At 33.9% G+C, this 25,992-nt stretch overlaps 1 protein-coding gene across 4 annotated transcripts in view; it reads left to right on the forward strand.

Moving 5' to 3' along the window:
• CNTLN (centlein) overlaps positions 1–25,992 on the forward strand; it is a 369,700-nt gene that overhangs the window by 177,535 nt on the left and 166,173 nt on the right. For 2 of the 4 annotated variants that reach the window (XM_030817536.1, XM_030817587.1), the window contains exons 9-10: positions 18,192–18,368; positions 20,165–20,290. The exons of the other annotated variants lie outside the window; for them this stretch is intronic. In XM_030817536.1, the coding sequence (XP_030673396.1) occupies positions 18,192–18,368; positions 20,165–20,290 (303 nt within the window). The remainder of the gene's footprint in view (positions 1–18,191; positions 18,369–20,164; positions 20,291–25,992) is intronic. 4 annotated transcript variants of the gene reach the window in all.

The following is a 25,992-nucleotide window of genomic DNA, read 5'->3' on the forward strand; positions in this document are numbered from 1 at the left end:
AGCCATATCATAAGTCAAGGAGTATACTGAATGTGTATTGCTTTCACACCATTGTAAAGTTGAAAAATCATAAGGTAAGCCATTTTAAGTCAAGGGCTGTCTGTATTGGTAAGGTGATATATAAATCTGCCATTTTGCTATTTTTAATATGTGTTATGTCTGTTTTGTTCCTCTCTTCCTCCATTACTGCCTTTTCTTGTAATATTTTCTAGTGTGATATTTTAATCCCTTTGTTTTTCTTTTACTATGTATTTTTCAGTTATTTCCTTAGCGCTTACCCTGGGGGGGATTATAACTAACAATTTACAGCAATCTCCTAGAAATTCATATGAACTTAATGTCAATACATAACATTGCTCCTGTGTACGTTCGTTTCTCCCCCTGCCCTTTATGCTGTTATTGTCACAAATTACATCTGTATACATTGTATGCCTATCAGTACAGATTTATAATTTTTTAAATGCAATTGTCTTAAACCAGACAGAAGAAAAAAGTGTTTTTTTTTCTTAATGTTGAGAAGATATCATGTCATTATCATTGGGTTTGCATAATTTTTGGTGAGATATCTGATGTAATTTTATTATTGTTCCTTTGTATATGTCATACATATGTGGAGTTTGAAAATCATGTGAATGAATAATAGATGGATACTGTTTAGCATGTTTCTCTGAATAAGAATCTTTGTGTAGCTAGTGAGGTGACCTCGAAATAAGTACATTTTATGGACTGTTTAAATAATGGCTCTTATGTTATATGGAAGATAGATACAGACAGGTAAATAGATAAATAGAAAATTTGAAAGTATATTTTTCTGTAAAATTTATAGTAAAATGCAGGAATCATACTGTTAACTACAACTCTCCATTAATTAATATATCTAAATATATATTCCACAAATATTTATTGGTATTCTACTATGTGTTAGGTGCTATTCTTGGTGATGAAGAGCTGTTAGGGAACAAAACAAGGCCTTTGTGCTCATGGAGCATACATTCAGGTCAGAGGATCACCATCTGATAAGCACATGACACATGGTAATAAGTGCTATGGAGAAAAATAATACAGCATGAGATGGAGCGTGATGGAAAGTGATAGGGCTTTTTTGTGTATAGTGGCAGAAGAAATCATTCTGATTAGGTGACATTTGAAAAGAAATATAGAAGAAGTGAATCATTTATATATCTGATGAAGAGCATTCTAAGCAGAGAGAACAAATGCAAAGCTCATGAAGCAGGAGCTTGCCTAGCAAGGAGGCGAGTGTGGCTAGATTGAGAGCTATGGGCAGAGGAGTGAAATGTGATCTCAGAGAGGTAAATGTGAGACAGGTCTCCTTGGGCCTTGTTAAGTTGCTATAAGGATATAGATTTTACTCTGAGTGAAATGGAAAGCCATTGGTGTGTTTTTTGTAGAAGAGCAACATGGAACCTACTGGGGTGTCTTATTCAGAAGAGTGGTGAGATCTAACAAATTTTTTTTTTTTTTTTTTTTTTTGAGACGGAGTCTCACTGTCGCCCAAGCTAGAGTCCAGTGGCAGGATTTCAGCTCACTGCAAGCTCCGCCTCCCGGGTTCATGCCATTCTCCTGCCTCAGCCTCCTGAGTAGCTGGGACTACAGGTGCCCGCCACCACGCCCAGCTAATTTTTTTTGCATTTTTAGTAGAGATGGGGTTTCACCATGTTAGCCAAGATGGTCTTGGTCTCCTGACCTCATGATCTGCCCGCCTCGGCCTCCCAAAGTGCTGGGATTACAGGCATGAGCCACCGTGCCGGGCCCTAACTGAATATTTTTAAAAGATCACTCTGGATGCATTGCAGCAAACAATATAGGAAGGCAAGGAAGAGAGGAGGGAGACAAATTTAAGAGGCAGTTGTAATAGTCCAGGCAGAACTCAGTGGGTACTTAGACTATGTTATCAAAAGTAGTTAGAGCCTGTAAATAATTCAAAGTTAGAATGCATAAACTTTGATATTGACTTATATGTGAAATATGGGAAAAAAGGAGGAATTAAAAATGAATTCATGCTTTTCAGATCTAACCACCTGGACAAATGAATTTGCTATTTTTTGAGGCAAGAAAGATTATTCTCACAGCTTTCCTAGCAGTAGGAGGACACTGAAGTTAGATAGAGGAGAGATGTGGAAGCCCAGAATTAGGGAAGTAGTAATGAAGAGAAATGTGTGACTCAACATTTCTACCCATTAGTAAAATATACTTTATCATGTCAATACTTTCTTTTTAGGATTCAGTCCAACTAGACTCACCTCTTCATCCATCCTTTATTCCATCCATCCATCCATCCATCCATCCATCTATCCATCCATCCATCAAGCATTCATTTATTCAGTTATGTAGGCAATATTTATTAAAATCCCATTGTATTTTTACAGGGGATACAAAACTGAACAACACTATTTATGTTTCTATGAATCTTATAGATAGGAATGCAGGTAGAAAATAGTTACAAAATGTGTTGTAATTGAAGTATGAAACAAATAGGAACCTGTGGAAAGAAGCTTTTCAAGGGGCATGTTTATGGAGGGGAAGGGATTACCAAAGCTTTCACAGAGAAAACAATGTATGTCATTTTGTTAAGGGCTTTTGTTTTCTTGTCAGAAGCACACTAGCATAGGCCCAGAGGTGAGAAAGTTTGTGGTGTATCCTAGAGAGTGAGGATAGTCTGGGTAAGTACTTCTTGTAATCTACATCCAAGCATCCTAGGGTGGGAGTAGTTATTATTCTAATTCAGTACGTCTGGGCTAGGGCCTGAGATTCTGCATTTCTGTCATGTTCCAGGTCAGGCTGTTGGAGCTGGTCTAGTGATTATACTTTAATGATTAATAGGAGACTAAGTGGAAAGTGAAATATACAGTCGAGGGGAAATGGTAGGAAGGTTTAATTTCATTTCTTTCTATCTCTAAATTTTTAAATACTTCTAGTGGGACTTTTTTGTGCAGGATTTTGGGGATGTTATTTACAGAGTAATGGATAAAAACACAGATTCTGAAGTCTGAATGCATGGATTTGGAACATAGACTTCATCACTTAATTGTGTGACCTTGGGCAAGTTACTTCTCTGTCAACTCAGTTTCAACATTTATAAAATGGGTATTATAATAGTACTTAACCTCATTAGAGTTTCATTAAGATTACACAAGACAATGAATGGTGGGCATTTAGAGTAATAAATGTTAGCTCTTAATTTATTATACAGGGAAGACACTTGTTAGTAAATTTGAGATTTTTTTTTCTTATATTGGTGGGGATTTATCTTTCCTTTCTCCTATCTCAACTTGTAATCCAAATTATTGGTGAGCTGACAGTCTTTGCCATAGAAAAGGGCAAAGCTAATTGGTTCATAGGGGATTGAAACCTGTGACCCTTGATTTCTAAGCATCCTGCTCGTAACTAGCTGAATTCTGAATGACTGCCTATTCTTATCTCAAAGCGATTGTTTATCTTTTTCATGCAGAAATAATGTTTTTTGCCTTAGAGGAATATCTTGCAGTAGAGGACAAGAGAGAAAGCCAGGGTTTACTATATTTATCTGTGAATGAGATACGTGCCATGTGGCTAATGGCAAGACCACAAGATGAGTTGCAAATTTTAACCAGTCTTGTTGATTTTTATTTCTTTTCATAGTTACTCTCTATTCCTTGCTTTCCTCAATTGAAGAGAATTTTCTTTAGCTGTTTTCCCTTATGTTCTTACTTTCTTTTTATAATTTTTATAACAAAATATTTGCAACCTCTAGAAGAATAAATGTAATGTCTGTATACTCACCAGCAACTGTCACAAATAATCTTGATTATATCTATGTACTCTTTCCTGATTCCATCTTTCTTTTTTTTTCCATGAAGATAACTACCATGTTGGATTTTTTGTTTATGGATTCCTGCCTCTTAAAACTATGTTTTCTTAAATAATATATTGTTTAGTATTGCTTTTATTTAAACCTTAAAAATATCATCTGCAAATACCAGCTCTGCTGATACGTGGAAGTTTTGACTTCCACGTATAAGTCCTTAATCTATGTGGGATTTATTTATATGTTTGCTATAAAGAAGGGAATTCAATTTAATTTTTAAAAAATCTGGATATCTGTTTTTCTCAGCATATCTATTGTGTTAATAATCACTTTTTTTCAGTGATGTACAGTGCCACCTCTGACATTTATTATTGCATGCATATATGGGTGGGGGAATTTTGTAGGGGAAATTATTGTTGTTGAGTGTTCCCGTAATTCTTTCCTCCTCTGTGCAATAGTCTATTGTATGATTAAACTACAATTTATTTATGGAATAGCCTGGTTGTGTTCCCCACACCAACTCATACCTGAAGTCTAATCTGTAATGTGAAGGTGTTTGGAAGTGGGACACTGGGAGGCTCTGCTCTCATGAATGGGATTAGCACCTTTATAAAATAAGAGGCCTGAGAGAGACCCCTCACCCCTTCCACCATGTGAGGATATGGCAAGCCAATTCTCTCTGTGAACCAAAAGGCAAACCCCCCTGGACACCAAATCTACCGTGCTTTGATCTTGGACTTTCTAGTCTCTGGAACTGTGAGGAATAAATTTCTGTTGTTTAAAAGATAACCAATTTATAATATTTTGTTATAGGAACCCAAATAGACTAAACAATCTACTCTTTGTCAGTGAACTTTTCTGTGTTTTTTGGTTTTTCAGCTATAAGAATTTTTACATACTGCTGCTGTGATCTTTGTAGTACATGTCTTTTGACACACCCGTGCAAGACTTTCTCTAGGACTTACTGCTAAGGATGAAAATTGTCTGACAGATATGCAAATATTCAAGTTTATAAGAAAATGCCAAATCGTTTGCCAAATTATAGACTTCTTAGCTTTATTTTTAAAGAGATAAAATATCTCATTCTAGTTTCATTTTGTATTTCTTTGATTTCTAATGAGTTTGAGTTTCTTATGTTTATATGTGAAATATTTATGTCTCATGTCCATTTTTCTGTTGGGATGTTTGTCTTTTTGTTGAAGTTATTTATTTTGGATACAAATTTTTGGTTGGTTGTTATATTATTTGACATAATGTCACCTTCTGAAAAACATTGACCTCAAATCTCTGTGGCTTAAAGTGATTTACTTTTTATTTACGTGACAGTCCAATATGGGTATTACTTGGGCTCCCAACTTCCAAGCAGTGATTTACAGACCCAAGCTCCTTTTATCTTTTGGATCTACTATTTTTAAACATGGCTCCCAAAGTTATGGGTCATCTCTACGCCAGCCAGCCAGAAGAGAGAAAGAGCATACAAAATCATATTTAGGAAGTTTTTATGAATCTGGCTTAGAAATGGTGCATATCACTTTTCCCAGCATATCATTGGCCGGAACTCAATTCTCTGTCCACTTGGTATGTAATTGCAAAGAAGATGGGGAAATATGTACTCATTTCCCAAAAGAGGAAACGAGTTTAGACATTAGCCAACAGTCTCAACTGTCAGTTAGTTAAAAGTGTTGCAAATATCTTCTTTTCTGTGGCTTTTCCTTTTCATTTGTTCTATAGTGTCTTGAAAAATGAAGTTATTAATTTTAATATAATTAAATTTTTCAATATTCTGTCTTACAGTTGGTGTTACAGTATCTTATTTAAGAAGTCTCAACTCATTCTAACATCATAAAGATATTTTCCTATATTTTCATCTAAAGTATTATAGTTTTGACTTCTATGTGTAAGTCCTTAATCTATGTGGGCTTTATGTGTTTGCTATAAAGAAGGGATTTCAATTTAATTTTTTAAAAACCTGGATATCTGTTTTTCTCAGCATATCTATTGTGTTAATAATCACTTTTTTTCAGTGATGTACAGTGCCACCTCTGACATTTATTATTGCATGCATATATGGGTCCGTATCTATATGGGTTAATTTCTGGGCTCGCTATTTATTTGCACTGTGTAATTTTTAAATCTTTGAAACAGCAACAGTGTGTTTATTATTATAGCTTCATAATGAGTCCTGATAACTGATGGGATAAATCTTATTCTTTTTCCAATATTTTGGACATTGTTGATTATTTCAATATAATGTTGTAACCAGCTATCAAGTTTCCTCAAAAACCCTTTGGGGATTAATTTGAACAGAACTGACATCTTTACCATTTTAAATGTTTCTATAGATAAAAATAATCTGTCTCCATTAATTTATGTCTTAATATATTTAAATAAAACTTTGCAGTTTTATCCATAGGGTTTTCCATATTTTTAATTAGATTTATTTCTGAGCAACTTGTGTTTTGTTGGTATTTTAGCTGTCTGCATTTTATTACATTTTCTGTTTTTTGTGTGTAGAAATGCAATTGATTTTTAAATATTTATCTTATATCTAGCCACCCTGTTAATCTCCTATTAATTCTATTTTTAGATTCATCTGGGTTTTTTTGGGTAGACAGTCATATCATCTATAAACGTTGGCAGTTTTGTTTCTTCCTTAAAAATTCTAATATATTCTACCAATCATTATACATTTTACCAGATGAAAATTAAGCAGAAGTGGTTAGAGTGAGTGGCCTTATCTTGTTCCTAATTTTAAAGGGAATTCTAATATTTCATCATTGGGAATTAAGTTAACCATAGTTTCTCATAGATACCTTTTATCATGTTAATGAACTTAATAAACTAATGTCATCAATGGGTCATAAATTTTATAAAATGTTTTATCTTTTCATACCTCGGCTTTTCCATCCTTTTAAAATTCCACTTAATTCATTTTACTGTTATTTTGTTTGCTTGTTTTTAATCTGTATCTCCATTAAGGGGTACGATTGGTCTTGTGTTTAGCTTTCTGGTACTGTCTTTATTTTGTTTTGGTAATAAAAATAGCCTTACACAATGAGTTATTGAGCCAAAGAAAAAATTAGAAAATTGGACTGTAAAGCTGATAAAATTCCTTAGAATGTAGTGCAGAGACACAGCATGATGGAAACTATGAAAGAAGTGAGTAGACATGGAGGAGAGAATGAGAAGTTCAAACCATATCTAATTGTAAAAGGTAAAATGGAGAATAGAGGGGTGGCAGTAGACATTGTGCTGTATATTTCTTTTTTATTTTTCATATCTATGTTCAGTTTTACTTTAAATCTACAAGCTTCTTGTTTATTTCTTGAGTCTTTTTAAAAACCACTCATAACTAGCATGAGAGTATGATAATTTTATAAGAATTAACCTGGAAATCAGGGATCTTTTGGTGTCTCACATAAATAGAGAGAAAAGACATAATGGGCTTAGTTCTAGTGAATTCAAGGCAGATAGTTGTGCCAGGGTATTTGGAAATAAAGAGTGCTATACCTAGGGTTACTTCTTGATGTCTCTAGATCAAGGTGAAGAGATCTAGGGAAAGTAGGTCTTAGCCTCTGTGCCTCTCCTTCAGCCCCATATGAAGGTGAGTAATCTAAGGAGAGGCATGATCTTAGACCCAGAGTGTGCTTTCACTCTTTTTTTTTTTTTGAGACGGAGTCTCGCTCTGTTGCCCAGGCTGGAGTGCAGTGGCGCAATCTGGGCTCACTGCAAGCTCTGCCTCCCGGGTTCATGCCATTCTCCTGCCTCAGCCTCTCCGAGTAGCTGGGACTACAGGCGCCCACCACCACGCCCGGCTAATTTTTTGTATTTTTAGTAGAGACGGGGTTTCACCGTGGTCTGGATCTCCTGACCTCGTGATCCACCCGCCTCGGCCTCCCAAAGTGCTGGGATTACAAGCGTGAGCCACCGCGCCCAGCCGAGTGTGCTTTCACTCTTAAACCCTGCATGTGGCTCTGTGTCTTTGTAAAAAGGGTATACAAAGTAAATGTAGAATATAAACTCTATATAATTGGAATCATATGGTTTATAAATTTGAATCCTGCTTGTGCAATTATCATTTCATTACAATATAATTTAACATTTGAAACATTTTTTTGACTGCCTCATATTCTAACATAGGAATCCATTTTTTTTTACCTAAACATTTCCCTACTCTCAGACATTTTACATATTTCAATTTATTTTTTTCTATTTATCTTATTCCAATGCCTTTGTTTGTTTGTTTGTTTGAGATGGAGTTTCACTCTTGTAGCCCAGGCTGCAGTGCAATGACGTGATCTTGGTGCACTGCAACCTCCGCCTCCTGGGTTCAAGCGATTCTCCTCCCTCAGCCTCCCGGGTTCAAGCGATTCTCCTCTCTCAGCCTCCCAAGTAGGTGGGATTACAGGCACGAGCCTCCATACCTGGCTAGGTTTTGTATTTTTGGTAGACACGGGGTTTCACCATGTTGGCCAGGCTGGTCTCGAACTCCTGATCTCAGGTGATCTACCCGCCTCGGCCTCCCAAAGTGCTGGGATTACAGGACACAGGCTACCGCGTCTGGCCTCATTTATATATATTTATTCTCATCCCTGATGGTTTCCTCAGGATGAATTATTAAAAGTAGAATTACTTTGTCAAAGATTATGAACCTAAGGCTTTTGAATATATATTCCCTGCCAAACTGCCTTCCAGCAAGATTATACCAAGTTATCTTCTCACAGTATGTGAGATTGCCCACATTTTATGTTCTTGCAAGTATTTATTATAATTTAAAAACAGCCTTTTGTTTTTCAAAACAGATTTATTCCTTTATTATCCCTTTGAAAACTAGTGAGGTTTTTCACTTTCACTTTTATGTAGTTTTCTTTTGTAAATGTTCTGTCAACTTGTATTTTTATCTTGTTTTCTTACAGATACACATGACCATTTAAATATATGTTAGGGAATGAGCACTATATAATATTCGTCACAGTATATAATTTTCCCACTTTGTTAATGCTTTCTAGACCTTGTAGATTCAGTTCCAAGATAATTGAGACCTTTTTTTGAAGACTTTTTCTTACAATTGAGCTCCACGTACCTCTCTGCATTAGCAGATATTAAACTTAATTGTTTTCCTTGTGTATCTCCATCTCTGGACTCTGAGCTCCTTGAGGGCAAGGAGAGTTGATGCCTTATCCTTTTCTCCCCACTGCCTTCTCCAGTGATTGACAGTCTTAAGTTCAATAAATGCTTTTTGAATGAACACATGAAAATTCTTTGACATAACAATTGTAGGAAGTAGGAAGTAAGAACAGTAAACAGTTAACATTTGGAAGGGAATATCTAATTGTGATGTGGAGAAAAAATGTCAGTAGTAGTTAGCTTTGTTTTCTTGCCAGAGGGTCTGATATTGATAGTGACTATTTGGCACTAACTAAAGTGTAGTATTTTGGTTTTTCAGGTGGTAGTGAGAAGATCTGATTGTAGTGCCTTTACCTGGGCTCAGAATGCTGGTAACTTTTGTCATACTTTAGTTGGAAAATATTATGTCAGAGTTAATAATTGGTTTGCTTTTGTTTGGTTTTTATGATTTTTACTTTATTATTGTTTCTATTACATTTTTTTCTCATTTTCAGCATGGAAGAATATCAATCTTACACTTTTTCTAGGTATCTTACTGTACAGGATCAAAATAACTTTCAATATATTAGGTCAAGGTGCCACAAAGATAGTACTTTTATATTATGCTTATCATCTTATTTTCATACTTAACTAGTTTTGAGTTTATATGTGTAAACTTAATTTGAAAAGTTGACTTGATTTATTCTACAGCATTATTTTAAATGAAAACTGCCTTGTAATTTGTTGCCTGATTTAATTATATTCAGTAATTTATATTTTTAATTCAGTTGTATATGTAGATATGGCCACACAAATATATGGGAAATGATTTTTGGTAGTTTGATATTTAATCAATTTTCAGGAGAGAACAACTTAACAGTAAAATATAATGTTATGATATGATTTTTAGCCTTAATAAATGAAAGACATTTTTATTTAAAAGAAAAATTTGAAGTCTTTATCTTTTGTAAGTCTTAACTATAAACTTTTTTTCTAAAGGCCGTTGTGTATTATATTCACAAAATTTGAACTTGTTATCATTCAACTCTACTATCCTGCATGAAAAATAAACCATTTCTGCTATAAAAAGAAGGCTGCCAATAGATATTCTGATATTTCAAGCTTACTTTAAGTTCCAAGCAGAGTGAAACAGCCCAAGATATTAAAATCTAGAAATTTAGCATATCTAATGGAAACTGCAACTCAACTTTAACTACTCTATAGTGGCACTTCTCTTGCCGCTATAATAAAACTTAAGAATGTTTAGTGATTTTTTTTCCTACTATTATTCAAAATTACATTACCCTTACTGAAATCTGAATGGCTTTTAGTGGATTAATTAAACTGTAGCTGGTTTGCCATCTGGGTGCAGCTTGTTTAGCTGCCTTTCCACAGAAAAATTTCTTATGGAGTAAAGAGTATTTTTTGTTAGAATACAGCTGCTAGGCTTTACTTTCTAAAAAAACAAATAGTTTATGCTTTCATACATGAGATTTGTGATGAAAATTAATTTGTAAAATATAAAACCTATGATTGCCTTTTAAAATAATACAACACAAGCTTTTTAATATCTTTATGAATTTGTAAAAAATATATTGTATGTCTTGATAACTTGTAATATTAAATGGAATCCTAGGTTTAGGCTAAATATGAAAAAATAGGTAAGAGGGAATTAACTAAATCTGATTTTTATGGCTCAAGTGGTTTCATTAAATTAGAGTGCTCTGTGTTGTTCATTAATGAACTTGTGCCATATGCTTTAACTGTTCTGGTCAATAGCTGATAAAGAAAGGCTTGTGGATTTGCTTTTTTTTCATATAAAGCTGGATAAAAATATCCATGTGATGGGCTTTTATCAAAGGAGTTACTTTGAATTCAGTAACTACTACTGAGGCAATATGGCTCGGAATTTGCAACCCAAAGGTAGTCATACATTATTGGAATACAGCCTACTGCGCTTCACATTACACAGATGTGAAGGCCTGATTATAGCTGCTTCATAATTAACAGTGATCCGATTTGTTTTGTGGCATAAATGGTGCATGTGTAGAACATTAGCCATGGCACTCTCATTCAAATTCAACTCAAGGGCTCAGCGGCAGGCGGGTCACGAGCTTCAGGGAGTAGAAGCACAAGCTCCTCCATATGTTCTTGCTGCATCTTACTATGGCTATGAGTGCAAGATAAGTTCCCCAAAGAACCTAATCGTGTTCTGTAATTACAGCACGGCTTTCTGCTGGCTAGAAATGAGGGAGAAGCTAAAACACTCCCTCATCAGATAATTTGTAAATTACTTTACATGGCGGATGCCTAACTCAGTTGGTTTTCAACTGCTGAAATTATAAATAATTGTAACAGATGTGGCAATATGGCTGGTCTCCAATAAATGAGGCCCTTGATAATTTGGCCAACCCTTTGACAGGCCAATTTAATAAAATGTGAACAAAATCTTCTGGCTAATAATTTATCATCCTTTTTCCCAGTAGAATAAATTTAATTACCCTAGCAGTTAACAAGGTCACACCCAGATGCCAAACTCGGCTACAGTTTTGATAATGCAATCAGGAATTGAGAGGTGATGACAGCGTTGTTGTTTTTTTCATTACCTGGCTTCACATAAACACAGGTGGCGTAGCTTTCTTGTCAGTTTTTAATAATTACAGGCTATTATGGAATGCATAGTTAGCAGATTGAAAACCACACTTTAGTGAATTTGTTTGAGTATGATTTAGGTTTTAATGTATAGAGATGATAATGTATAACAAGCATAGTCCCTTGCTTACACCATTAATGCACAAATTTTGGTTTTTTTACTGGTGACATAAGTGTTAAGTGTTTATAAAACTTAGAGTATGTATTATAATAAGTAATGGATTATACCCCAAAGTCACATATTTAGAGATACACCATAAAAAAGTTTAATTCTATGAATTTTAGAAATTAATTTTAGGATACCACTAACAGAAACATTTTAAATATCCAGATTTGCAAATTCTGGCAGAATGTGAGGCTTATAACATATTTTGGAAAAAATCTGAATGTGTTTTATTTTGCTATTTAAGATAAAAAGAAATTTGTAGAAAAATCAGTCTTTTCATTCTAGCTTTTAAGTACAGTCAGGATTAGTTTACTGTTAGGATTGAAATCTATAGGTGATTTGTATATTGTGGGGTTATTCTAAACACTCTTGTGTGACACGTAAATATTACTAATTTTTGTCAGTACAGTGTGATATTTACATGTCGTAGAATAACTACTTAGCTTGTGGTTGCTCAATTTTGTACCAAAGATGCTACTGTCATTTACTGGATGTATGTATAAACCAGTAATTGTCATCTACTGGATATAAGTAGAATTGAGTTGTAACCCACTCGGTGTTAAGTTTTATGTAGTATATGGAAGAAGTTAAAGTTTTGGAATTAATTTTTTTCCATTTTATTTTGCTGGTTAACAACTTGACTGTACCATATAAGTATTTAGATACTAAAGGAAAGCTAAATTTGACTGACTTGTTTATTACTGAATTTTGCTACAATGTGATAGTGTTATAAGCGGAGGTGGTGATAGTGTATTTTTTACTCAAATGTAGTCAATAATTTAATTTTATTTTGTGAATTACAAATGCTATCTGAAAATATTTGGTTAAAAGTGAGTAGATGGTAGAAATGCAAATATTTATATTTTTTTAAAAAGTGCTAGATGAATTTGTTGATATTAGACATTTTATTACTCAATATAGTGGTCTTTCTAAAAATGAAGTGTAAGTTTAAACTAGTACACTTAGTTTTATTTGTGAATTTTTATTGTAACACTATTTTGATTTACAATATTATGTTAAATTGATATTATTTTTCTTTTTCTTTTTTTTACAAGAATATATGACTATTATTAAAGTCATTTATTTTCAGGATATAGATGATTCAGCTAACAATGTTTACTTTGTTAATTGGTAATAGACATATTGCTGCATTTCTGAAATCAATTTTAAATATAAAGTTAATCTCTGAATATGGGCATTTCATGAGAAGAAAAGTGTGTGTGCATGTGTATGTGTGTGTGTGTGTGTGTGTGTGTGTGTATATATATACACAGACACTTACATACTCTATTGTATTCCCAGAGGATTTGAATTAGTTTTCAGAGAACAGTCATTCAAGTAGTTAGTTTTTCTGATATATACGTATATGTTAGATATTTTATATACACATGTAACAGATTTTATTACACACTCACACACGCACACACACACTTGACCCGTACTTGATTTTCCATGACATATTGTTTTAAGAAAAAGTATTTCTTTTCCTGAGGTATCATGTGCTTTTAAAAATGTTTTTGTTTTGCTATAGGCTTTGTTATGTGTTAACAGGTCTGGAATTCATGAATTTCTTAAAACAAGTGAGATAATGTATGTAGAATGCTTAGCCAGAGGTAGGAACTAAATACTTTTTTGCTAAATGCTAATTATTGTCATCATTGCAATGTAGTAGGAAAAAAATATATTTAATTATAATTTGCTAATAAAACAATTTAAGTTACAATTTTTGTAATTATTATAGCTGTGAAACAATTTTCTTTGTATTAGGCAATATTCAGTCCGCCCCCACTGTAATAATGCCCTACAATATTTCTCGGACTTAATGCAACATGACTATGTATTTAAGTTGTATAATTTAAAAAATAGTAATTTTTATAACACCTAAAGGCCCTTCCCCCATGCCTTCTATTTAATATATATCTTCTAGAGAACTTTTCAATTAAAATTAGCTCTGTGAGTCAGTGTGAAAAGTCAAGTTATGTATTAACAATGGCAATTTAAAAAGATTATTTCCACCTGGGAGCTTTTAGCCACGTAGTCAGTCCACGAATCATTTTTCATCAGATTAATTATGGTATAGCACTATACCATTGTATTCCAAGAATGTAAACTAAAAGGGAGCAAAATATTTTTAATATTAGAGAAAAAAATTTATTTATAAAATGTGAATAATTGTTAGGAAGGAAAGTTAACTTTTCCAAGGTACTAGGATTTTAAGAGTAATAGAATGAACTTCCACAGAGAGGGGATTGGTTAATTTGATTTTGCTATGCATGTAAAGCAGCCCTTAAAAAGGTTAAATATATGTAAGGATATATGGAGATCTATGATGATACACATGTATATCATATATTTTATTATATATACATATAATAGTTATATGTGTATATGTTTGAGATTGTTAAGTTTTTAAAAAGCAAGTAAAAAAGTACAGTATGGCTGGGGACAAAAGAGTAGCTTTACAAGTGGAGTAATCTGACAAAACTGTACTTCAGCCAGGTGATCAAACTGAATATCAACAGTCATAAATCATGTTGATAGCATATACCCTTGATATGATGTGATGAAAATGGCACTTTACCTCTATGATCTTCCTTCTCAAAACTCATAACCCCAGTCTAATCATGAGAAAAACATCAGACAAATCCCAAAGGAGGGGCATCCTACAGAAAACTGTCAAGGTCATGAAAGACAGGGAAAGTCTGAGAAAACAGCCAAAAGGAGCTCAAGGAGATATTGCAACTAATTGTAATGTATCCTAGATGGGATCCTGAAACAGAAAAGGGACATTAGGAAAAAACTAAGGAAATATGAATAGACTATGTCCTTCAGTTACTAATAATGTATGAATATTGGTTCAGTAATTGTAACAAATGTACCATACTAATTTAAGATGTTAATGATAGGGGAAACTGAGTGGGTGGGGGTAAGAGGTCAGGGAGAACTCTGCATCGTATCTGCTTAGTTTTTCTGTACATAAAAAAACTGTTGTAAAAAATAAAGTCTATTAATTTTTAAAAAGTATATTAAATGACAAAAATATAGTAGTTAACTTTTTTTTTTTTTTTGAGATGGAGTCTCACTCTTGCCCAGGCCGGAGGGCAGTGGCGCGATCTTGGGTCGCTGCAAGCTCCGCCTCCCAGGTTCACGCCATTCTCCTGCCTCAGCCTCCCGAGTAGCTGGGACTACAGGCGCCCGCCACAGTGAGATGGGGTTTCACCATGTTAGCCAGGATGGTCTCGATCTCCTGACCTCGTGATCCGCTTGCCTCGGCCTCCCAAAGTGCTGGGATTACAGGCGTGAGCCACTGCACCCAGCGGTTTCCTTTTTTTTTTTTTTTAAAGTCTGGAAGATATATCACAAACTTACTAGTAGGAACTTTGAGGGATGAGATTGTGAAGAGACTTTCATTTATATTTCCCCTACCTATACTGAAATTTTTACATTGAACTTGTAGTCATTTTATTTGCAAAAAAATAAATATTTCTATTTTGAAAAGCATTTAGGCCGGGTGCAATGGCTTACGCCTGTAATCCCAACACTTTGGGAGGCCGAGGCAGGCGGATCACCTTAGATCAGGAGTTCGAGACCAGCCTGATCAACATGGTGAAACCCCTTCTCTACTAAAAATACAAAATTAGCCGGGCATGGTGGCGGATGTCTGTAATCCTAGCTACTCAGGAGGCTGAGACAGGAGAATTGCTTGAATTCAGGAGGCAGAGGTTGCAGTGAGCTGGGATTGCACCATTGCACTCCAGCCTGGGCAACAAGAGTGAAACTCTGTCTCAAAAAAAAAAAAAAAAAAAAAGCATTTAGTGACATGTCTATTGTAAAATCTTTAAGGAAATTCAGTTAAATACAAAGAAAATAATTCATATTACAGTCCCTCCACTTAGAAATCACACTGTAACATTTCAGGGTTGTTTTTGTACCTTATGCATGTTTGGTGAAATCCACTTCTACATAGTATAATATACCCTTTTGTACCCTACTTTTCTTAATTTATCATAGATGTCTTTCCATTTTAGCCTTCAGCATAATTAGAAGTAAATTAAAGGTTTTGTACATTTTTATGGGCTTTGATGCATCTTTCATAATTTCTCTAGAAAACTGATAGCAGATTATACTTCCACCCACTACCAAATTCTCAAAGTAACCCATAAACTGGGTCTAACCAACATTTGAAAATTTGGACACTCTCCTTAGAAATCCTAATTCTTTGCTTTTCTTTAAAAATCAGTAAATCTAGCAACAGTGGGGCACATTCTTCCCTGAAAACAATTGGCTGGAGTTGAGCAGCAACTGCCCTGAATTCCCTCCTTACTACTCAGCAGTGAGGCTGAGTGTTGACTCTTCATTTTGCTCATATTTAATACTTAAAAAAATGGTTTCATTAGGAGAAATGTAAAACACTTCTTGTAAACATGTCTCTAACAAAAGTGATAAAAGGCAAGAGAGAGACAAACCACACTTAAAGAAAATGGGAACATGAATAAGTTACTTTGTGGAGGGGAGGGACATATCTACTTGGTTAATATGTATGCAAAATGCCTCTGTTGGATGAATCTTAGAGCTATTACTTTAAAACACACCAGACACATATTTATTTATCTGCATTATCTTCCTGGCTTCTATTCACTCTTTAATAGTATTTTAATTTTGAAGTTCTCTGATTGTTTATTGAGGAATTTTGAAGGAATGCTGCCTAAATATCCTTTATTGTTATCAAAAATAATATCATTAATATAATATCAATAGAAATATTAGAAATGAATCTATTATAGTGACAGTATCCACTGTTGGAGCATTGTTAATGTCTTATATTTGAGTTATTTATCATAGCTTCTTGACTGAATATTAATTTTATAATATTCCTAGCTATAGCATTATAATCCATTGATGACTTAGGAAGTTCATTTATTGACGAACACAGGTTTGTTTATTGGATATACCAGTAAACTAAAATTATGTTTTTCTTGTTTTATTCTAAGTTTTTGTTTGATCTTAAACAAATTATTTAAAATTTATTTTGTATATGATAGTATGTTAATAGATCATTTATAATTTTATTAATAGAAACCTAGACAAGAGCAGGTAGCCTTTGAAATTGTTTAGCTTGGCAGCCCAACCAAAGGAAATCTTTCTAAACCTCAGAAGTTTGATTATAAAACAGGAGAAAAAATCAAAAATAAAAGTTGTACAATGATTAAAATGGGGATAAAAGAATAGGGCAAAATCATTTAGACTTCCTGGAAGAGAAATGCTTAAAATGTTTTAATTTGATGTTCAAAGCAAGATAATGAAGTAAGTAATATATTGTAAGTATGGTAACAGTACAATGTAAACAGTACTTTGAGGAATATAATCATGGTAGAATAAAGGTTGGAAACAAATGAGGTGATTTAAATATGAGAAAAGTGTAATAGTATAAATCAAATATGGTCCCTCTCATTATACAAATTGCAGGTTAGAATTAGGAAAATTTTGCCTATCCTCTCAGAAAAAAGCAGGCACAATTGGAAAAGGATGATGTTTCCCATTGTTGGCTCAAAAAAGTTAACCGTATATATTTTTATCATAGTACTTAGGAATATCATTTAGGAAGGATGGGGCCCTTCATCAGTTTAAGTGCAAATATTTTCAGGGCTACTAGATCCTTATTGATAATGTTAGAATCATAAGATTTGACATTTGTTTGCCTGTAAGTCAAAAAAACTGTTTTCATGTGATTCTGTGTTTTTGTTTTTGTAAATGTAGTTGTTAATTTGAAACAGCGAATTTGCATGGGTTTTAATGGCCTCGAATACATTCAGTGGAGATGGTAGTCAAATTTTGCAGAATTCCAGTTTTCATGAACAGGTTTCCTACAAGATTAGTTTTCCTGTGACTTCTGTTGTTAAAATGTGGAGCTTACCATTAGCAGTTTATCTGAAACATGAATAAATTTCAAAGGAGAATGCTGTAAACTATATTGACTTAAAATTTTCGGGGTTCTTTGAGGAGTTGTTATTAAATTAGGATACAGTAAAAGCTAATTGTACTTACAATGCTGTTGCTTTCCTTTTCCCAGGTTTATATTCTATGGTATTGTATGACTCTTGATGACCAGATGGTGGATTGAATATTTTGTGAGGCAATACATATGTGTATAATCAGTAATTTGAAATGACTCATTTATAGATGAGTGGTGTGTATCATGCAGCCATGCTTTAAATTTTTTTCCTTGAAATCTATATGACAGCATTATTTATGAAAATACTTGCATATAGACTCTTGGTTATTTTATTGGAAAATCCTATTCTATGGAATGAAAAGGTTCAGCTCCTGCTAGTTTATTATTAAAATAAAAATTTCCTTCTCTGAATATTTACAATTTCTATGATATATAACTATTTACTATATTTATAAATAATCTAAGATACAAACATACATATGTATTTACAAGTATACTTTTTAAAATAGGTACCTCATTGCCCATCCTTATCAAGCTTAGAAACGTTAATGGTTTCACAGAAGTCTGAAATTGAGTATTTACAGGAGAAACTAAAGATAGCAAATGAAAAACTGTCAGAAAACATATCTGCCAACAAGGGTTTCTCCCGAAAGAGCATCATGACAAGTGCTGAAGGAAAACATAAGGTAGGGACATTATGTCATTTTGTGAATTTGCCAGGATGAGGCTGGAAAGACAAGAGATGAAGTTAAAAAACAAATGGCAGCATTTACTTCTCTGCTAATATTTCGGGAAGCTTTTGAAAAATATTATGTACCAAACTCTTGTTAAATAGGTTTTAGGAGTAAGGAGTTTTCCCTTTTTAAAGACTGAATTATATTCCCAAATTAGTTAATTAAATATATTATTAGTGCTATACCCATTTTGTCAGTAAATTAACATTCTTATATTAAAACTTTGGTAAGTATTCCTCATTTCTCTAATATATTAATCTATCTGATTAAAAATTTATTTTTAAATGGTATTTACTCACTTTTCTAATATGAATTAAAAGAAAAATATATCTAGTATGTCTTTCAATCAGATATGTTTAAAATACTGTCTGTGTGGAAAATAAAATAGTAAATGAATTTTAACACTAACTTCTGCACTTGTTATATATTTTTATAGATTTAAAGGGATAGCAGTAAGAGAAAAATAAGCAAATTTTACATAGAATGTTTCTCATTTATTAGTGTCTCAATTTTTTTTAGTATTCATTACATATTTGTGTTATGCTGTAAAAGATTCTACAGAATGTTGACTAATATAAAAATTCTAAAATATCATGTGTGCATATGTTATTTCTAGATAAATTGAAATAACATTTTCCTCAAAGTAAGAGTTTTAGCATATTTTTCACACGCTTGTTACTTCAGCAATAAAGGAATAATAGTTTTTATAATAGGAAGCCATGTTGTTAACATAATTGTTTTTGTTTCTTTCCATTTTTTCTTATTGGTAGGACAAACTATCTTAATAAAGGAAGTATTTAAAATTTGAACCATGTTTCTGTGGTACTGTTATTCATGCTCTCTAAAATTATTAGTAATTTTCAGAAAATGAGATTTATTTATTAAAACATAACTGCATTATACATTTCTTGCCATTTTGAAGTAGTTTCACAAGCACTGAGCTTTATTTAAATGAAAGAAAACATTCATAAAATTGAAATACAGCATTACTGGGCCTAATTTGGTTGCTTGCTCGATTGCTGAAATTTAAAAATATATGACTTTGACTTTTGTCTGCTTTTAATAAAAGTCAAGAAAAAAAGAGGGGTATTTTGACCAAAATTTTCTTTCTTTTTGTAAGGCCATGCAGTAAAGATGAGCACTGTGTTGCCCAGCTTAATAGTTGCTTTCACATATTCTTTCTCCAGATTAGTATATGAAGCTGTACATAATATAAACATATTCTTGTCTCTAGTTAGCCACATTATAGTTAATGACCATATGGTCATTATGGTATAAGATCTACTGTCTGTTGTATTTATATTCCTCAAGCATATTGTTCCTTCAACTTCACAGTGTGTTAAACTATTTCAAAGGGAAAAAAATCCTTTCCCTCTTGTTTCTGGTTGTCCTATCAAGTGTAACCTTGGACCCTTATAGAGCAATTAGACCAGCCTCTATCCCCTCCTTTGTAATGAGGTTTCTTGCATTTCTGAGTCTATAACCCTTTAGTCTTCCCTAATGGGACATCATTATTCTGAAAGAAACAATGTAAATGTAAATGAATATTCTCATTAACGAGTCACAGAGAAACCTTTAGCGGTAGCACTGTGGTAATTCCGCTTGTTATTTCTCTGGTATTCCATGCAGGATTTTTTTTTTTATATAATTCATTATTAGTATTCAAAATTACTTGTTCTTTAATTTTGCATGTCTTTCATAATCCAGTGTTCCAACTAGTTCAACCATGTCCTTGTTTTATTCTCGAGGAACCACCTGTGAAACGTTCAAGGTCTTTGTCCCCAAAGAGCTCTTTCACAGACTCAGAAGAGCTACGAAACCTGAGAAAAGCTGAAAGAAAGATTGAAAACTTAGAGAAGGCACTGCAACTAAAGGTGGACATTAAATCATTTCTTTAGTAGTAACCTTGCAAAGATAAAAATATACCAAAGTAAACATACAGTTCACAGATTACTAGTTGTCCTTTTTCTTTCCTGAATTTAGTTACCTGTATAAAAGTGTATAATCAGTTCATCTTGTTACTAAGATTTCTGAGGATTATAAAATAATATAAAATATTTGCTACTTGAAAAGTAAATGTTTATTTACTACTTTCAAGTTATTTGGTAATATTTTATCTTAAAATTGGGAATAAATTTCTTAACACTTTCTCAAAGGCAAAAAATAGAATTGTAGCAAGTAAAAAGAGAATTTCTTCTTCTTTATATATGATAAACATATGAAAATAAAAGTGAGTTTAAAAGCATATTAACCTAGCTCAGATCACTTACAATTATCCTTTATAGAAAAATTACATTTAGTCAAAATGAAATATATATATATATTTTCATTTCAGCTGAATTTGTCTCAGAACATGTGACATTTGAATGAGCACTCTACTCATTTTTTTTTTTTTTTTTGAGACAGAATCTCGCTCTCTTGCCCAGGCTGGAGTGCAGTGGCGCTATCTCGGCTCACTGCAAGCTCCGCCTCCCGGGTTCACACCATTTTCCTGCCTCAGCCTCCGGAGTAGATGGGACTACAGGCGCCCGCCACCGCGCTGGCTAATTTTTTGTATTTTTTTAGTAGAGACGGGGTTTCACTGTGCTGGGATTACAGGCGTGAGCCACCGCGCCCGGCCCACTCTACTCATGTTTAAGAAACATATATGTTATTGACCTGTCTTTGAGAGCTTATATTAATACTTCCTAATTCATACTTTGTGAAATCTCTTTTTCAATATGCAAGTTGTTCATACATATTGAACCCATTTTGTGTGACTACATTGAGGGTTTTTTTTCTCTTTCATTCTTCATTCACAATTACCTGAAGCTGTGCCCTATTTGAAGTTTAATCATATAATTCTGAAATAGTTTTATGACATTCTATAAATCTAGTGCTTTACACGTGATTAGAATGCAGTACACATGAAGCTCAGATTCTTTGTCTTATAACATAGATTACTCTTAAGGAGAAAAATGTTCGGTTTAGATTATGTGTATTCTAAAACAAAATAGGGTTTATGGGTATAGTTAACAAAAGCTATAATTAATAATTTTAGTTTGCCCTAAGTTTAAACATTAAGTTTTAATTTATGTTTATTCATTCAGAGTTAAACTGTTCTAAAACATGAAAATTATAATGTGTTTCTACCAAAAATAAAATGTCCAAATTACCTCAGCTAGCATTTAGCCTACTTGAAATTTATAAGGTATAAGGAACTTAGATAAACACCTAAGTTATTCTCTTATTCATTTGTTTCCTCAATAGTAATTACTGAGCATTGCAATTAGCTAAGCATCATACTAGTACTTGTCTAACAGGAGATTGTTAGATGAGTTGCTATCCTTCAAGACCCTTTCTCTAGTTAAGAGGATAAGTAAGTAGTTACACTCTTGTGATAATTGTAAATGTGTGGTTAAGCACAGGATATTATGGGCATTTTTGAGGAGCAAGTCTGTCATCTTCCTCTTTTTGCATATTTTTTTTTTCCCTTGAGACAGAGTCTTACTCTGTTGCCTAGGCTAGAGTGCAGTGGCATGATCTCGGCTCACTGCACCCTCTGTCTCCCAGGTTCAAGCGATTCTTCTGCTTCAGACCCCCAAGTAGCTGGGATTACAGGCGTGTGCCACCACTCCCGGCTAATTTTTGTGTTTTTAGCAGAGACAGAGTTTTACCATGTTGGCCAGGCTGATCTCAAACTCTCGACCTCAAATGATCCTCCTGCCTCAGCCTCCCAAAGTGCTGGGATTACAGGTGTGAGCCACTGCTCCTGGTCCTTTTGCATAATTCTTGAAATTTGTTTCCTGGGTTCTCCAGAGAAACAGAGCCAATAGAATACACACACACACACACACACACACACACACACACACACACGGAACGATTATTTACTGTATTTATATAATTCCTTATAGTAAATTAGTTTTATATGAGACTTCCTATAAGGAATTGGCTTACATGATTATGGAGGCTCAGAAGTATAAGATCTGCAGTTGCTCAGGGAATGCTATGCAGCCCTAACAAAGAATGAAATCCTGTCCTTTGCAGCAACATGAGTGCAGCTGGAGGTCATTGTCCTATGTGAACTAATGTAGAAACAGAAAACTAAATATCGCATATTCTCATTTATAAGTGGGGGCTAAACCTGAGTACACATGGACATAAAGATGGGAACAGTAGACACTAAAGAACTGGAAAAGGAGGGGAGCAAGGGCTATAAACCTTCTTATTGGGTACTGTGTTCACTATCTGGGTGATGGGATCAATAGAAGCCCAAACCTCAGCATCCTGCAATATACCCTTGTAACAAACCTGCACATGTGCTCCCTGAATCTAAAATAAAAAAAAAAAAAAAAAAGATTTTCAGTCGGCAAGCTAGAGAGCCAGGAGACCTGCTGGTATAGTTCCAGTTTGAGCCCAAAGACTATAGAACCAGGAAAACTGATGGTGTAAGTTCAAGTTCAAGTCAGAAGGCAAGAGAAGACTGATGTCCCAGCTTGAAGGCAGGCAGAGAGAAAGGAATCTTTCTTACTCAGCTTTTATTCTGTTGAGGCTTTCAACAGATTAAATGACGTCCGTCCATATTGGGGTTCATGCTTTTAGTTCACCTTATTCTCATCAAGGAACCTTTGTTCAAACCTGAAGATTAGATAAAAAATTATTGGCTGGGCACGGTGGCTCACGTCTGTAATCCCAGCATTTTGGGAGGCCGAGCTGGGTGGATCACGAGTTCAAGAGATCGAGACCATCATGGTTAACATGGTGAAACCCTGCCTCTACTAAAAATACAAAAATTAGCTGGGAGTGGTTGTGCATGCCTGTAATCCCAGCTACTCAGGGGGCTGAGGCAGGAGAATTGCTTGAACCTAGAAGGCAGAGGTTGCAGTGAGTCAAGATCATGCCATTGCACTCCAGCCTGGTAACAGAGTGAGACTCTGTTTCAAAAATTATTTATGTTTTTAATCAATTCAGAATTAGAATTGCAAATATCTTTGAGGAAAAGGTCAGTTGATAAAATTTTTCCTGTTTTCTATTTCCTAATGTTTCATTCATTCATACTTGTGCGTACGCAGAAAGAGCCTTGCCAGGCACGATGGCTCAGGCCTATAATTGTAGCACTTTGGGAGGCTGAGGTGGGTGCATAACTTGAGGCCAGGAGTTCAAGACCAGCCTGGACAACATGGCAAAACCCTGTCTCTACTAAAAATACACAAAAAAATGAGCTGGGTGTGGTGGTGCACACCTGTAATCCCAGCTACTCAGTAGGCTGAGGGATGAGAATCACTTGAACCCAGGAGGCAGAGGTTGCAGTAAGCTGAGATCCCACCACTACATTCCAGCGAGTCTCTGTCTCAAAAAAAAAAAAAAAAAGTTAGAGCCTCTAGTTTAGCTAGTTTAATTACAAAATCCAAAGGAAGTACTTAGTAAATGTTTTATTGAATGATCTAATGAACTGATCTCATTCAGCACCTGCCTGTGGAATATTTTTGTGTATATCCTGTAGGAAAATATATTAATTAGTGATATAAAATACATTTTTCAGGCCACATACTTGACTTGTTGTAAGATCTTTGGTGGTAATAGTTCCCAAATAAAGTACTATTATTTTGCCTTTGCTTACTGTTTGTCAAAGTTTGGATCATAATCCAAACTACAGTTAACCTGTGTTTGTTAGAAGGTTATAAAGAAAGTGTTTGGATATTTTGAAAAATATTTATTTTAAGATATCCAACTTTTGATGGATGACTTAAGCTGGCATTTATTCTGGTGCCATTAAAATGAAGAAATGTTTTTCTTTGAACTGTATCTATCTATCTTATATTTACACTTTCATAAAACTTTACTGTCTATTGCTGAAGTAAGATAAAGGAACAATAGTCTCTAGGACTAATTTAATGCATGATTTACACTTTGGCAGCAGCGTCCCCAAATGTGAATCTTTGGATGAAACTGCATTTTAAAAGATTTTTTCTTATGAATTATGTCTATCAAATGATTTGCAAATAATATCTAGTTGAGTTTTATTTTTAATAGTTTAGATTTTGATAATTTTATAAGACTTACGTAAACACTCTACTGTTAGATATAATAAATTAAGAAGCAAGTAAAATTAAAGCAGAAGGCTTATCTATAAAACTTTTTTTAAAAAAAATTATACTTTAAGTTCTGGGATACATGTATAGAATGTGCAGATTTGTTACATAGGTATACACGTGCCATGGTGGTTTGCTGCACCCATCAACCTGTCACCTACATTAGGTATTTCTCTAAATGCTGGGTCAAATGGTATTTCTGGTTCTAGATCCTTGAGGAATCGCCACACTGTCTTCCACTATGGTTGAACTAATTTACACTCCCGCCAACAGTGTAAAAGTGTTTCTGTTTCTCCACGTCCTCTCTAGCATCTGTTGTTTCCTGACTTTTTAATGATCACCATTCTAGCTGGCATGAGATGGTATCTCATTGTGGTTTTGATTTCCGTAATGACCAGTGATAATGAGCTTTTTTCCATGTTTGTTGGCTACATAAATGTCTGCTTTTGAGAAGTGTCTGTTCATATCCTTAACCCACTTTTTGATGGGGTTGTTTTTTTCTTGTAAATTTGTTTAAGTTCTTTGTAGAGTCTGGATATTAGCCCTTTGTCAGATGGATAGATTGCAAAAATTTTTTCCCATTCTGTAGGTTGCCTGTTCACTCTGATGATAGTTTCTTTTGCTGTGCAAAAGCTCTTTAGTTTTATTAGATCCCATTTGTCAATTTTGGCTTTTGTTGCCATTGCTTTTGGCGTTTTAGTCATGAAGTCTTTGCCCATGCCTGTGTCCTGAATGGTATTGCATAGGATAAAACTATTTTTTCTATAATTAATACTTAGTGGAAAGAGCCACTTATTGAAATTACTATAGGAAAATCAAAATTATTTGGTAATATTGAACATTTTACACTAAAGCTTTGGGAATCAGAAGGGGCAGCATTCACTGCTTTTATTAATTAAAGTGCCTAGTACAGAGTCTGGCACATCATGAATGATATATGGAGCTCAGGAGATTTTTATTGAGTCTTAGTCTTTGGTTTAATGGTGTAATATAGTTAGTTTCTATGGACAATTGGGGAAAACACATGAATTCAATGACTAATGGTAGTTGAGGCAGTACTGAAAAATCCTTAAAATAGTGTCAATACATATAAGAATCTCAGTTTGTTCCATGAATTTAACAGAGGATCATTGTGAAAGTAATTGAGAAAATTTGTACATCCTATTCTATTTATTTTCATATCTTGGTCAATCTTTGAGGTTCTATTTACTCAGTTTCTGATGACTCTAACAAAGAACTTTAGTCATTCCCCAAACACTGAGTTTATATATAATAATTTTTAAGAAAGTCATTGTAAAATAAGCGTTTGAGGGAAGAACTTTGATTCAATGAAGAATAATTATAGAAAGCTATCATAGAAGTCTTTAAGATGCACATTTTAGTTTAAGTTTCTTTTGAAATTATGTTTTGACATGAATCTCTTCCAATACGGTCTGTTAATTTCCTTCCTTCCTTCCTTTTCTTTCTTTTTCTTTCTTTTTTTTTTTTTTTTTTTTTTGACA

This window comes from Nomascus leucogenys, chromosome 1a, assembly GCF_006542625.1.
Source record: "Nomascus leucogenys isolate Asia chromosome 1a, Asia_NLE_v1, whole genome shotgun sequence".
Lineage (NCBI taxonomy): Eukaryota > Metazoa > Chordata > Mammalia > Primates > Hylobatidae > Nomascus > Nomascus leucogenys.